At 33.8% G+C, this 15,086-nt stretch overlaps 1 protein-coding gene across 3 annotated transcripts in view; it reads left to right on the top strand.

Annotated features, from left to right (window-relative positions):
- LOC124367009 (serine/threonine-protein kinase N) overlaps positions 1-15,086 on the top strand; it is a 148,902-nt gene that overhangs the window by 88,859 nt on the left and 44,957 nt on the right. For 2 of the 3 annotated variants that reach the window (XM_046823680.1, XM_046823689.1), the window contains exons 4-5: positions 3,957-4,158; positions 12,753-12,907. In XM_046823680.1, the coding sequence (XP_046679636.1) occupies positions 3,957-4,158; positions 12,753-12,907 (357 nt within the window). Of the gene's footprint in view, positions 1-3,956; positions 4,159-11,256; positions 11,363-12,752; positions 12,908-15,086 lie in introns of those variants that run through there. The other variant, XM_046823697.1, reaches the window with a different exon arrangement.

Consider the following 15,086-nt stretch of genomic DNA (forward strand, 5'->3'; position numbering starts at 1 on the left):
AAACCAAATGTACTGTTGAACGTGTCCATTGCACGATAAATTAATTCTACCGATATCAGAACGGTACATATTTTATTATAGATTCACTCAATTAGTATAATCTGACACACCGTGTAATTGTGTGGATACATCACTCACTAGTTGAGTACAATGCTATAAAAACTAGACAACAGGAACAGACGTACAGAGTATATACGGGCAATGGTAGCCGGTAGTAGACAGGTGCTGACATCAACGGTGTGGTCTGCAACTGTCAATTATCTCTCCCCCTCCACCTATGCCTTCTTCCCCCCTAACACTGTCTAACTTGTGCTGAGATATGAATAATTGAGGATTACTCTTACAAGTAAAGCAACTCTTTCTGCCATACCTGTATTCCTGACCATTGACAAGTGTTAACTGTAAAGATCTCAATTCATTATCAGTACTTCCTCCTGACCTCTGTACATATCGGTTTAAAACTAGGATATATATGCATAATTAAAATAGTGTCTCTGTTTGGATATCCTATTACAATTTGCAGTTTTCTGTCACTAAAATTATTTAAAAAATCCAAAAATGTTTGATGGGAGATTAAGAGAGAAGTTTGATTTATATTACATTACCCCTTATAGTATCGGAAATTTTCAGAGTAAAAATGTAGGTGCTGTAGTGGGGTTATGCAAAAATACAGAGCCATTTTTGAACGATTTGCATATAGTGATTAATAATGTTATACTTTATCATAAAACTGTTTTTTTCCTATGTAGACATTAGTTACATGAATATTTTAAAAATAAAAACTTATTCTAGATTTTTGCATATAGTTAAGCTACATGTGTTTCTTTGTCACATATTAAAATCGTATATACTTGTGATCAGTTTGTTTCAGAATTTATTCATTCTACGAATTTCTTGTTGCTATTATGGTTATCCCTAAGACCTATGTATAAATTCTCGTTAATGCTCAACTAAATCCCATGGAGTAGCAAGCACTTTTATCTAACTCAATGTCGCCTTAATATAAATTAAACTTAATGCAAAATTTATCTTTAAGTCAGTAGGTCAGTTCTCAAGATATGCCGACATACATAAAAAAGAAATGAAATTTTCTCAGCTTCTCAAGTGATTAGTCAATGTTTATATCCTTTGGTTTGTTTTATGCAGAAACATGTATATTAACATTTTATGTACTCAAACATTACTTACAATAAAAAAACCTAAATCTTCTTCTTTTTTTAATTTTTAGGGACGGCACTCAAAGAAGTAGTCATATAAATCACACACACAATGAAACCAAGCCATACTAAAATAGCACTTTATTTTCAACATATCTATCAGTTTTATTAAGTCATGTTCTAAAGTAAAAATATTAAATGGTTTTTACTTAAAAAAATTTATGTTTGGCCATATTGACTGTAGTTACAGATTCTGATTAATCAGCTATGTTTACAGTAAGAACATACTTTAACAGAAAGAATATGCATTTTTAATGTGAGTTGATGTAAAATACATATTTTGCATATTTAGTATTTTTTTAGACACACATTTTTCTTTTTTTGGAAATAGGACTTATACGCCTACTAGTAGCCTAATATTAAGGATATGTAAAAGACTACAAGGGAATATAACCTATTTTTTTAGAGTCAGAGGCAAAATGCATCTTAGTTATTATTACTTGACTTTATAAAATTCACAAATATATCTTATCCTGTATTGTCCTGAAATTGAAAAATATACATGAGTGCATTATGTGTAGTGAATAAACAAAAAGCCTACAGTTTCTAAAAATTCATATGTGGAGATAGCATATAAATTTGAGTGGAAATAGAGACACACAGTGCAAATAGCAATATTGGCTATTGGTTTACCATTACTAGTTCAAACTTGTTAGTATGATCTTTGTTGACAACAGACTCTAAGAGACAAACATACTCTCCACTTGGCTGATTGATCCATAGAAATACAGTGTCCAGCTTTTTATAGATTAACATAAATTATAATTTACAGGATATTAACATGTTTATAGTATGGACATTGTGTCATCATCTCCCCAACATAATCTTCTTTTCGGACTCAGAAATATAAAGATGAAACTGTTAAAATTATTGTTAATTGTTCAATGTACGAGTTAAAGGACTTTCAAGTAAACATCCCAAGGATAGCAGTAATAATCACAAACAACTAGAAGAAATTCATCAGTCAATTCTGATTGTTTAGTTCGATGATTGTGTGAGTGTTTGTAAAATCTATTACTTAGGGGAGTGGCAAAATCCCTTTTAGGTCTGTCCACAAGATATCTGAAGAATAAATTAATTTATAAATTTGAAATTTGACATGAAGCTTCATTCTTAGGAAAGAAACATTGAGTTTGATAGGGTACATTTCTTTTTATGGAATTTGGCTGGGTGTTAGGAAGATAAGCTGTCCACAGGATATCTAAAGAATGAATTAATTTATAAATTTGAAATTTTACATGAAGCTTTATTCTTAGGAAAGAAACATTGAGTTTGATAGGGTACATTTCTTTTTATGGAATTTGGCTGGGTGTTAGGAAGATAAGCTGTCCACAGGATATCTGAAGAATGAATTAATTTATAAATTTGAAATTTTACATGAAGCTTCATTCTTAGGAAAGAAACATTGAGTTTGATAGGGTAAATTTCTTTTTATGGAATTTGGCTGGGTGTTAGGAAGATAAGCTGTCACAGGATATCTGAAGAATGAATTAATTTATAAATTTGAAATTTTACATGAAGCTTCATTCTTAGGAAAGAAACGTTGAGTTTGATAGGGTACATTTCTTTTTATGGAATTTGGCTGGGTGTTAGGAAGATAAGCTGTCCACAAGATATCTGAAGAATGAATTAATTTATAAATTTGAAATTTTACATGAAGCTTCATTCTTAGGAAAGAAACGTTGAGTTTGATAGGGTACATTTCTTTTTATGGAATTTGGCTGGGTGTTAGGAAGATAAGCTGTTTACAGGATATCTGAAGAATGAATTGAGCATAAACACTTGTGCAATAAAATTAATTTCTACAAGTGCAACATAGAGTTTGCTGGTGGTGCATCCCTTCACTGAATTTGGCCAAGCACCAATAATCTTAGCTGTCCTCAGGACTTCTCGAGTATGAATTAAGCATAGACATTTGTGCAATGAAACTTGCAATTGCTACATAGTCAAAGTCTAGTTTTATGATGTAATACTCAAGAGGCTGGCAAAATGTATCTTCTGTTTGTTAGTCTGTGCACAGGATGTCTTGAGAACAATCCATGACACCTATAGGTTTGAAACTTTATATGGTATTTCAGTGAAGTGTGTAATGCAACACTTGGTGTGGCATACTCCTACCTCTTTAGATAAATCATAGTACATACCTTTAGTATTTACATTACTGATAAACATTGACATGATTCAATTCAGTTGGAAAGTAGTGATGAGGACTAGACATGTTGGAAATAACACAGAGGCTGTATGTACAGGTGATATGTTTACTTACACAGCTGCTGTCACAGGAGGTGTGCCTTATCTGGCATCATTTACACTTACCAGAACTGTCAATTCCATTTGATGATTGAGATTAATCAATCGGTTTCAGTCGGTTACTTTTCAATGAAAGTTTTTGAACCATTTAAAGGTCAGTGCAAGACTGAAGATTGTAAGAAATATCAAATTTTACTTATTTTGCAACATTAGAAAAATACTCTGTAGCTCCTTATGTTTAGTCATATTACAATTCTGCAAGTCCATTTGATTAACTTTCAGTTTTCTCTTCCTTGAATTTGATTTCAAAGAAGCAAGTCTTAAAACATTGCTTCATTTTAACAAAAAATAGATATCACATTTCAGGTTCGAATTGTTGGAGAACAGATTGAGAGAAATGTGTAAATTATTTAAAAATCAACTTGTTCCCCTGTACACGGTTCAGACTGTTCTGTGGTGTTGAAATTAATCAGGTGATGTTTGCGACAGGTGAAGCAGGGTGCGGAGAACATGATTCAGAGTCTGACCAGTGGACACTCAAGAGACAAGAAGTTGCTGGCCGAGGCACAGCAGATGCTGGGAGACTCTAGGGCCAAGATAGAGTACTTGCGCATGCGAATACTCAAGGTGAAGCAGAGCCGACAGCAGAAGTCCCAGGACCACTCATCTAATGGAGACCTCTCAAATAAAGGTGGGCTTGTCTCTTGTATGGTGGGATAATATTTGATTTTGTATAACAAGAAATTGTGGAGTCTATACCTGGCTATATGAAGCTTAATATATGTTTGGCTAACATAGAAGTATGATTACTGGTTTGTCAAAGTGTGTGTGTGGAGGTTGAGTCCTGGAATAGAAAATATCTGATGAGTGTAGTAGTAAATTGTTTTTTTGGTAGAGTGTCTAATGAAGGGTTACATCAATGGTGAATATATCAATTCAGAAGGTGTAATATTCATTATTGTATAGTTAACAGAATTTGTGTGGATTCGTTATTTCGCCCACATGTGCCATGATTAAGTTGTGGGATATAGGTTACACATCAGCACTACCAAATAGGCCTACTCAGCCAAGCTGGAAGTAGGTGACCCACATGTTTTATTTTGAAACACAAAATATTTTAATCTACATATGGGAGCGTTAAAACAAATTAATTACTAACTATAAGATAAAACTAAAATTATTCATTTTGGAAGACATGCTGGAAATGTGAGAACAAACTTAAGCATTGACAACTACTCGATTGGCTGTGTAGAAAGTTTTAAATATTTGGGTGTAACAATAAACAGCAAAAACGTGGAGGATATAGAGATACAAAGCAAATTAGCTAATGCAAATAGGTGTCTTGGGGCGTGTACAAAACTCTTTACGTCAAGATTGTTGTCACAATGCTCCAAAATAAGAATTTATAAAACAATCATTCAACCAGTCCTAATGTATGGAAGTGAAACATGGACATTAACGAAGAAAAATGAGGGGCGGTTGATTGTTTTTGAGAATAAAGTTCTCCGAAACATATTTGGACCAATATGTGATGAAGGGGTGTGGCGAATAAGAAAAAATAGAGAATTACGCAATGTATACCAAGATCCTGATATTGTGGCTTTGGTGAAGGCAAAGAGAATTAGCTGGCTAGGACATGTACATCGGAGACAGGAGGGCACAAGGTTAAAAGAGGTCTACCAGGCGGCGGTACCGGCAGGAAGGCGCCCTTTGGGTAGGCCAAAGATAAGATGGTGCGATCAAGTGGTCGAAGATGTGACCCGGTGTGGAGGGTCTGTGGATCTGGCGGAAGACAGGGTGGCGTGGAAGAGGCTCATAGACGAGGCAAAGAATCGACTGAGATTTGTTACGCCCCGGCAGTAAGTAAGTACTATAAGTGAAAGAAGTACATTTTAAACAACAGAAAGTTGCAAAACAAACAGTTGTTTTTATCCTCTGTTTGTAAGCAAAAAATTAGACATGGTCTGAATTTAATAAGCTCATTGATGGAGGAAGTCTGTATAATAAAAAGTTAAACAGTTTTGATTAAAATGGTATCAAACAGGATATAAAGCTAGTTAAGTCATACACGAGTTCGAAATTTAAGTTTTTTTAAACTACAAGTTCTATAGCTTTCTCGGATTTTTATAAATAAACTAGAAAAAGTAGAATATCCCCAATGTCACAACTTGATGAACGGCTGATCACCTGATGTTGATATTTTATGTACACAAAAACGTAAATTTTTTGAGTACCCATAGCAGTATACAAAGCTAAAATATGTACAGGAAGTTGGATGATCATCTAATTTGTGGTGTGTAAGTATGAGTGTACAAAAAAACATCAAAGAAAATATCATTTTAAAATTTGTTGGTGGTTTAACTTTAAGTGTATCAAAGTGCAAATAAAACTGTGTGCATGCCAAGTATTCATACAAAACCAAAGGTAAATGAATTCTTTTTGATTGAAATTTGTATTATCTAATAGAAGATTATGGTTTTTTTACACTAGATACACACTTAAGTGTGCTGTTGGTAATGAGAAATATGTGAAGCAGATTCTAATCCCGGCTCAAGTTCTAATTTTGCCAGACTAATTGCGGATGGCCTCTGGTCCACAAGGACTCTTCCCCAATTATATCTAGTTATACGCAACTGCCACGATGAGCTTGTGAATTAAAGTTTTTTACTGTTTACTATTGTAATTTAGTTATTTGGTTAGTAAAAGTAAATAACTGTACATTTTATGAGGAATTGTATACTTTTACAACTTGTATAATTTTAAATTCTATAAAAAAATGTAATTTATGACAAACTCACAGTTTTAGAAAAAAAGTCCATATTCAGAAAATTAGTGGCTCATAATGGAAATTGACAAGCATATCAGAAAATGACAGCCATTTTGGTTAACTACCATTTTGTAAATTACAATAAAACTTGTTATTTTGTTTTTATTAATTTTTAGAGAATAATCTAGATTGTATCAATCATATTCATATCGGATAATATTGTGGATAATGTAGTAGGCATCTTTATGGACCTCGGTAAAGCTTTAGATAGTGTGTCACATGATAAATGATTTAGAGTCATTAAAAGAATTTGAGATATCTGGTGTGGCTCTGAAATTGTTTACTTTGTATTCATTGAACAGACGACACTATGTTGAATTGAAATACTGTACAAAGTTCTTTTTACAAAATATTAAATATGGAATGTCTCAAGGGTCAATTCTGTGACCTATACTATTTCTTACCTATCTGAAACTGTTGCAGTCACACGCATTACACAGAAACAATAAACTATGTCTATACACTGATGATTCAAATTTACTTGTAAAAGGAAACACCATGCAGATATTGAAAAATAAAGCAAAACACAACGTTCTTAACACTGTAAGATACTTTAATTACAAAAATTTACTACTAAAACAATTTTATTTCTTTTTAAAGCAGACAAAATCAAATAAAAAAAAATTTTATTTTGAGGTAAATAACAATAAAATCTAACAATTAGAAGACATAAAAGTTTTAGGCTTGGTGTTGGATGAAAATTTATTGTTGGATAAGCACATCCATACTTGTATAAACAGATATCCACAGGCTGCATTCAGATCAATGAGCAAACTCTGTTCTACAGAATTTATTTTGCTCACATTCACCCAAATGCACTGATCAACAATCAATAAAAAGTTAACAAATATTTTATGTTTACAAAAAGCAATTTATATATGTAATTATGAATTGGATAAACAGGAATTTGTTACCTGTTCACTTTTAGAATTGGTTATCATAACAGAGTTCGTGTTTCAGGTCTTAGAGACTAGAGATAGCAGTAAAAAACGATGGTGATGGGCTGCCAACACTAGGGACATAATTATTTTATTAAAAATAAAAGCAAATCAACAATAGAAAATGTTTCTCTAGTTTTGCGATAACAACCAACCTTTGCAAGTATAAAGTTCACATACAAATATTCCAAAATAAACTCAATTAAAAATTAAAAATTGTTTTAAACACATTTAAAGAATACAACTGGGAAAGGTATATAATACTCATTTGTAGAATTTCTAGAATGAATAATAATTTTCAAAACTTAATATGTGTTCTTTGAATTAACCAATTTTTATAATAAAAACGAAGAGAATAGTTGGAATAATTGTATTATCAATATTGGTTTAATTTATTTATTAGGTTAGTTATAATGATGTCATTCTGTATTTGTGCAAGTCTTTTGATAATGCACAAATAACAAATAAAGTATATTTGAATTTGATGTTTTTAAAATAAGTCTGGTTTAGGCTTAACCATTAAAGATTTATTTTATCAGTAGTTTATTAACTGATCTTAACAAATATATAGCAACAGTTTTTTTGCTCTTGATACTTTTCATAACTTTTACACTCAAATCATAAAATTTACACCATTATTAAACTTTTACAAATAATTTCTTTTTTTAGTAATGCGTTGGGATTACAAAAAAGTTTGGTAACATAATTAATGTGGTGAATTATGCATGTTTTAGTAACAGAATTATAAACAAATGGAAATAGTTGCATTATAATCTTTTTAAATCTATATTTTAATCTAGAAATGGATAAGTGTTAAATATTTTCTACATATTCTTTAATACCGTATATTATTCAAAATGATCTCAATCATACAAATTTACAATATTAAAAATAAAATTTATTAGTAAACTTTAACTCAGATCAAATAGATAGAATTAAAATTATGGAAGAATAAAAATATCTTTTATATTAAAACCTGGTGACTTCCATCAAGCATACAAAGCAGAAAAAAGATGGAATCAACATTTCAACATTTTTCAAGACCTTATAATTAACAGATGAAAATCCAACAATTGAAGGACTATGCATTACAGCCTCTTTCTGGAGGAGGCTCCTTCAAGCCCCATTGGGTGATTTAAGTTAATGTAGCAGTGTACATTAGCCACGTGAACACAACAACTGGAGGACTTTATGCCCTGCAGCAACTTTCTAGAGCATCCTTGAAGCCTCATTGGGTGATTAGCAAATATATGTTAAACCGACAGTGTAGTATTACAATAGCCACGTGAACACAACAACTGGAGGACTTTATGCCCTGCAGCAACTTTCTAGAGCATCCTTGAAGCCTCATTGGGTGATTAGCAAATATATGTTAAACCGACAGTGTAGTATTACAATAGCCACGTGAACACAACAACTGGAGGACTTTATGCCCTGCAGCAACTTTCTAGAGCATCCTTGAAGCCTCATTGGGTGATTAGCAAATATATGTTAAACCGACAGTGTAGTATTACAATAGCCACGTGAACACAACAACTGGAGGACTTTATGCCCTGCAGCAACTTTCTAGAGCATCCTTGAAGCCTCATTGGGTGATTAGCAAATATATGTTAAACCGACAGTGTAGTATTACAATAGCCACGTGAACACAACAACTGGAGGACTTTATGCCCTGCAGCAACTTTCTAGAGCATCCTTGAAGCCTCATTGGGTGATTAGCAAATATATGTTAAACCGACAGTGTAGTATTACAATAGCCACGTGAACACAACAACTGGAGGACTTTATGCCCTGCAGCAACTTTCTAGAGCATCCTTGAAGCCTCATTGGGTGATTAGCAAATATATGTTAAACCGACAGTGTAGTATTACAATAGCCACGTGAACACAACAACTGGAGGACTTTATGCCCTGCAGCAACTTTCTAGAGCATCCTTGAAGCCTCATTGGGTGATTAGCAAATATATGTTAAACCGACAGTGTAGTATTACAATAGCCACGTGAACACAACAACTGGAGGACTTTATGCCCTGCAGCAACTTTCTAGAGCATCCTTGAAGCCTCATTGGGTGATTAGCAAATATATGTTAAACCGACAGTGTAGTATTACAATAGCCACGTGAACACAACAACTGGAGGACTTTATGCCCTGCAGCAACTTTCTAGAGTATCCTTGAAGCCTCATTGGGTGATTAGCAAATATATGTTAAACCGACAGTGTAGTATTACAATAGCCACGTGAACACAACAACTGGAGGACTTTATGCCCTGCAGCAACTTTCTGGAGAGCCCCATTGGTGGGTGATTAGCAAATATATGTTAAACGACAGTGTAGTATTACAATAGCCACGCGAACACAACAAGAATTTTATGCCTTACAGCTACTTTCTGGAGCCCCCTTCAAGCCCCATTGGGTGATTAGCAAATATATGTTAAACCGACAGTGTAGTATTACAATAGCCACGCGAACACAACAAGAATTTTATGCCCTTACAGCTACTTTCTGGAGCCCCCTTCAAGCCCCATTGGGTGATTAGCAAATATATGTTAAACCGACAGTGTAGTATTACAATAGCCACGCGAACACAACAAGAATTTTATGCCTTACAGCTACTTTCTGGAGCCCCCTTCAAGCCCCATTGGGTGATTAGCAAATATATGTTAAACCGACAGTGTAGTATTACAATAGCCACGCGAACACAACAAGAATTTTATGCCTTACAGCTACTTTCTGGAGCCCCCTTCAAGCCCCATTGGGTGATTAGCAAATATATGTTAAACCGACAGTGTAGTATTACAATAGCCACGCGAACACAACAAGAATTTTATGCCTTACAGCTACTTTCTGGAGCCCCCTTCAAGCCCCATTGGGTGATTAGCAAAATATGAGTTAAACTAACAGTGTAATATTACTGTAGCCACGTGAACACAACAACGGAAGGACTTTATGCCTTGCAACCACTTCCTGGAGGCTCCTTAAAGCCCCATGGGATGATTAGTAAATATGAGTTAAAGTAACAGTGTACTATTACATTAGCCACGTGAACACAACAACTGGAGGACTTTATGCCCTGCAGCAACTTTCTAGAGCATCCTTGAAGCCCCATTGGGTGATTAGCAAATATATGTTAAACCGACAGTGTAGTATTAGAATAGCCATGTGAACACAACAACCGGAGGACTTTATGCCTTGCAGCCACTTTCCTGGAGCTCGTTAAAGCCCCATTGGGTGATTAGCAAATATATGTTAAACCGACAGTGTAGTATTACAATAGCCACGTGAACACAACAACCGGAGGACTTTATGCCTTGCAGCCACTTCCTGGAGGCTCGTTAAAGCCCCATTGGGTGATTAGCAAAATATGAGTTAAACTAGCAGTGCACTATTACATTAGCCACGTGAATACAACTTGAGAACTTTATGCCTTGCAACCACTTTCTGGAGGCTCGTTAAAGCCCCATTGGGTGGTTAGCAGAATATGAATTAAACTAGCAGTGTAATATTACATTGGTCTCAGGAACAAAACAACTGAAGGACTTTATGCCTTGCAGCCACTTTCTGGAGGCTCCTTGAAGCCCCATTGGGTGATTAGCAAAATATGAGTTAAACTAGCAGTGTACTATTACATTAGCCACGTGAACACAACAACCGGAGGACTTTATGCCTTTCAGCCACTTCCTGGAGGCTCCTTGAAGCCCCCGTCGTTTGATTAGCAGAATATACCATGTATATGTATATATTATAAATGGTTTACAGTAATTGTGTCCTTATATTTCTTTACATTTTTAAATTATAAACAGAAGGACAGTTAGTTGTCCTTTATACATAACACATTGTACATACAACTGATACTTTTTACTTTAATCTGAGCGGTCCTTCAATTCATGGAATAAACATCTTCAGTTCATTGAATGAACATCAAGGTCCTCAACCTTTTTGACTTGTGGCCTTAGCATTGACGAAACGTTATCTGCCTGGGAGCTTGCTAAATATAACAAGGGAGAGGTGCCAGGAGTAGCCTCACGGCGCACTCGCGACTCCACGCCACCAGCGCTCGCTGCATTCCATGAAAGCACTAATCAAACGGCTGATTAAACAGCGGCGCGACCATGGGGACTGGGATTGGGCAGGTAGGGACTAGCTTACTCTGCCCATCCCAACTAATAAATAGACAGAAATGCCTTTTGCTCTGTTTTCATGTTGCAAATCTTAATACTTTTTATGATGCTAAAATAAATAATTTTTCAAAACTAACTTGACTGCAGGGTGGCATAAAATTAATACCATACGATAAACATCATTATGGTGTTTTTTGGCTGTAGCGTTTTGGTAGATTAGAGCTTTTTAGTACTATAAACATGAAATATTTTTGTACGAAGAAATTTTTATCTTAATTTTGAGTTACATTGTCTGAAATTAAACACAAGTTATAGTTCGTTTCAAATAAATATGTAACAGATAATTATTACCATAATGTGTTTGCTCCTTTGGGGATTTAAACTGAACTAAAACTTTATGAATTATAATTTTCGGAGAAGTAATTTTTGAGAAATATTTTTTTCTAAGTTTGTTAATAAAATTATATTAACAAAACTATACTAATATATAAATGCAGTTTTTCAAGTGTAGGTAATTTACATCTGCAAGTTAGTTTGCTGTAGTTTTGTTACATTTATTGGCAAGTAGATTTCTTAGATTTATTTTCAGTAGTGCACATTGCCGCAATAATGGAAATCTTCAAAATGTAGCCAGTAGTCGTAATTAAGTTTGTGCGTAATATATTTATAATGTAACTGTTATAATTGGGAGTCTTCATTTTTTACTGTCAAAAAGTGACTCTGGTTAGAGGTGTTAAGGAGAACGGTGTTGGTTTATTGCAGTTTTTATTTATTTGCATGGTTTTCAGACATGCGTAATCTTGGTTTGTGTCTGCTTGTGAAGAGAAGATAAACAATAAAATATTAAAATAAAGTTATTAATTGTAAAATCTAGGTTTGTGTACTAAAACGTGTTCATATAGTTTAAATTAGCCACCACGAGGTTGAATTAGCTGTGTTTAGCACAGTTCCTCCCACCATTGAACATTCATGAAGCCTCCCATGCTGACCTGAAGTCTCGTATCCTTCTTAATGTAGAGTTTCTCACAATGAACTATTGTAACTGCATTGAATCCATGTATTATTGTCCATTCTAGACTTGACACTTATAAATGTATTTATAGTAGATCTTCACCTTAGTGTAGAGTAATGTAGCAGATCTCTAACCGAGAGGTCATGGGTTCGATTCCCCGGGAGGTCAACAAGATTTTACAATTGGATTTGGACAATTTTCTTTTTAAAACATTTAACTTGGTAAATTTAAATGCCATTGGCATTAAAAGAACCTCCTTAAAAAAAAAAACTATTGGTGATGAGTGTGGTTCTGAGGTAAGGTGAAAATTCTCTTAAATAAAGCCTCTTTTGCAACCCTTACAATACAACATATTTCTATAGAAGATAACATAAATTTCTATATTGACAGATAAGTTTGAGAGCAACCTGGAACCTCCACTGGAGGACAGGGTGGAGGAGCTGCGACACAGGCTGCGGATAGAGGCAGCAGTAGTCGAGGGTGCCAAGAATGTCATTAGATTGCTCCAGAGCTCCAAGGTCGCGGACAAGAAAGCTCTACAAGAGGTGAGTTTTCTAGTGATTTACTTGATTTGAAACATTCTAAGGAATTTTATAAAAAAGATAGCACTTTTTATGGATGGTCTAGACCTCAAATCTGCAACTATAACCTATTACTTTAGACAATGCTGAGATGATATTTTCCTTATTGGATGTGATAAGCTGAGATAGTAATTGAGCATGCCACTAGACATTAGACAAAAGGAATCATATATTATGCAGTTACCTCATTCTATGAAAAGTCTTCATTGAAGACACATGTTTACATCAGTTTTGCACTCTCCTGACATTCACTGAAATAGTTCACCAAAGCATTTAAAAAGATTGAAAATCTATGTTGGTCTGAATAGTAACTAATAAATTACGCTTGGGATGAGAAAAGTTTCCTTTCTAAATAAATTGAAAATACATTGAAAGGACATTGTTAGTTTTATCTCCTCACTTCAATGTTATGATTTCTAAAATCATTGAAAAAAGTGTCTTTTCATCAAGTATTGGAATAATAGTCTCTTCAAAAGCTGAATGATCGGTACAAGCGTCTTTTCATTAAGTATTCAAATAGTAGTCTGATCGATTGCTGACCGGTTCGAGCTCTTCATTGTCTGTATGTTCTGACTAATCTACCTTTATATATTGTCCTTATTCATTGAATTTGTTTGTTTCATCAAATGTTTTCTTCTGATAGACATGGCCCACATTTAAAACAACTGATGATGAAATACCTGTTTGAAAAATGTTTTAAAACACATTATGAGGTCTCGTAAAAAACAAATTTGATTTGATAAGTAATTATTTTTTTATCACAGTTCCCTGGCTTAACATGAACATATAACACATCTCTTTTTACATCAAATTAATGATAAATGCATTCTACTCTGGGTGATGTGTAATAAATATTTTAATAACCAATATTTTTGGAAAACAGAAATTTAAAGTAAAGTGTTAATTATAGAAGTTCCAAATCATTTCTTATTTTTTTTATTTAAAACTTCTTAATTCACAGATTTATGCTAAGCTGGGTAAATGATTAAGAGAAGGTTCATGTAAGGTTGCTCTACGCTGTAAAAAGGTGTGAATGCGGGAGTCCCCCAAGGATCTGTCCTTGGACCATTTTTATTCATCATATCAATGAATGACATAGCTTTTAATTTACCTTGCCCATCAGTTTTATACGCTGATGATACTACACTTTTGAGCTGGAATAAAAGTTTGGATACACTGCTTGAGGACGAAACACAAGCCATAGAAACTGCATTAGAATGGTTCGAAGCAAACAACCTTGTTGTAAATAGTAACAAAACAGAAAAAAATATTTTTTCCTTGACTCACTATATTTATAAAGATGTAAAGCCTGTAAAACTGTTGGGACTTCACCTAGATAGTAGATTGAGCTGGGACCAACACATTCGAGTTATGCAAAAAATTATCTAGAGTCACATTTCTTTTACGTAAGCTTTTGAATTCTGTGACAACGAATATGCTAATTACTACCTATTATGCCTTTTTCCATTCTCATCTTAGATATGGCATTACACTATGGGGTAATAGCTGTGGTTCTAAAAAGGTTTTCATATGGCAAAAGAGAGCCCTAAGGGTAATAAAAAATGTCCCAGAAAGAGAGTCCTGTGAGCCTCTTTTTAAAGAACTACAGATAATGACTCTACCTAGCCTATACATTTACTGTTGCTTGGTTGATGTTAAAGAAAATCTAAAAACACTCAGGGTTAGACAAGAAGTTCACAGATATCCTACTAGGAAAAACCATATGATAGAAATGTTACCAATAAAATTAGAAAAAACTAGAAGTAGTCACTGTATTATGAAATTAAAGATGTTCAATAAACTGCCTTAAGAGGCATGGCATGTAACATTAAAAAGTTTTAAGGCAGTTTTAGAACATTGGCTCAAAGATAAAGCGTTTTACTCTGTACAAAGTTATTTGGCCTGTGATATTAGTACCTTAAGATTTTAAAATTAGTGTAGTACCCCCTGTTTATTTATTTAATTGTTAATAATTTATCTATTACAATTTATCCTTTTGTAAATTTTTCTGTTATATTGTTGTTAAATTTTTAAATTTTAGCTAAATTAGAGCTAAGCCTGGTTGATGAAAGAATGTAATAATTATTATCTGTAACATTGACTAAGCCCGCTAGACAAGTTTGTTAATGTACACAATATATAA

This window comes from Homalodisca vitripennis, chromosome 1 (genome assembly GCF_021130785.1).
Source record: "Homalodisca vitripennis isolate AUS2020 chromosome 1, UT_GWSS_2.1, whole genome shotgun sequence".
In the NCBI taxonomy this organism is placed as follows: Eukaryota; Metazoa; Arthropoda; class Insecta; order Hemiptera; family Cicadellidae; genus Homalodisca; species Homalodisca vitripennis.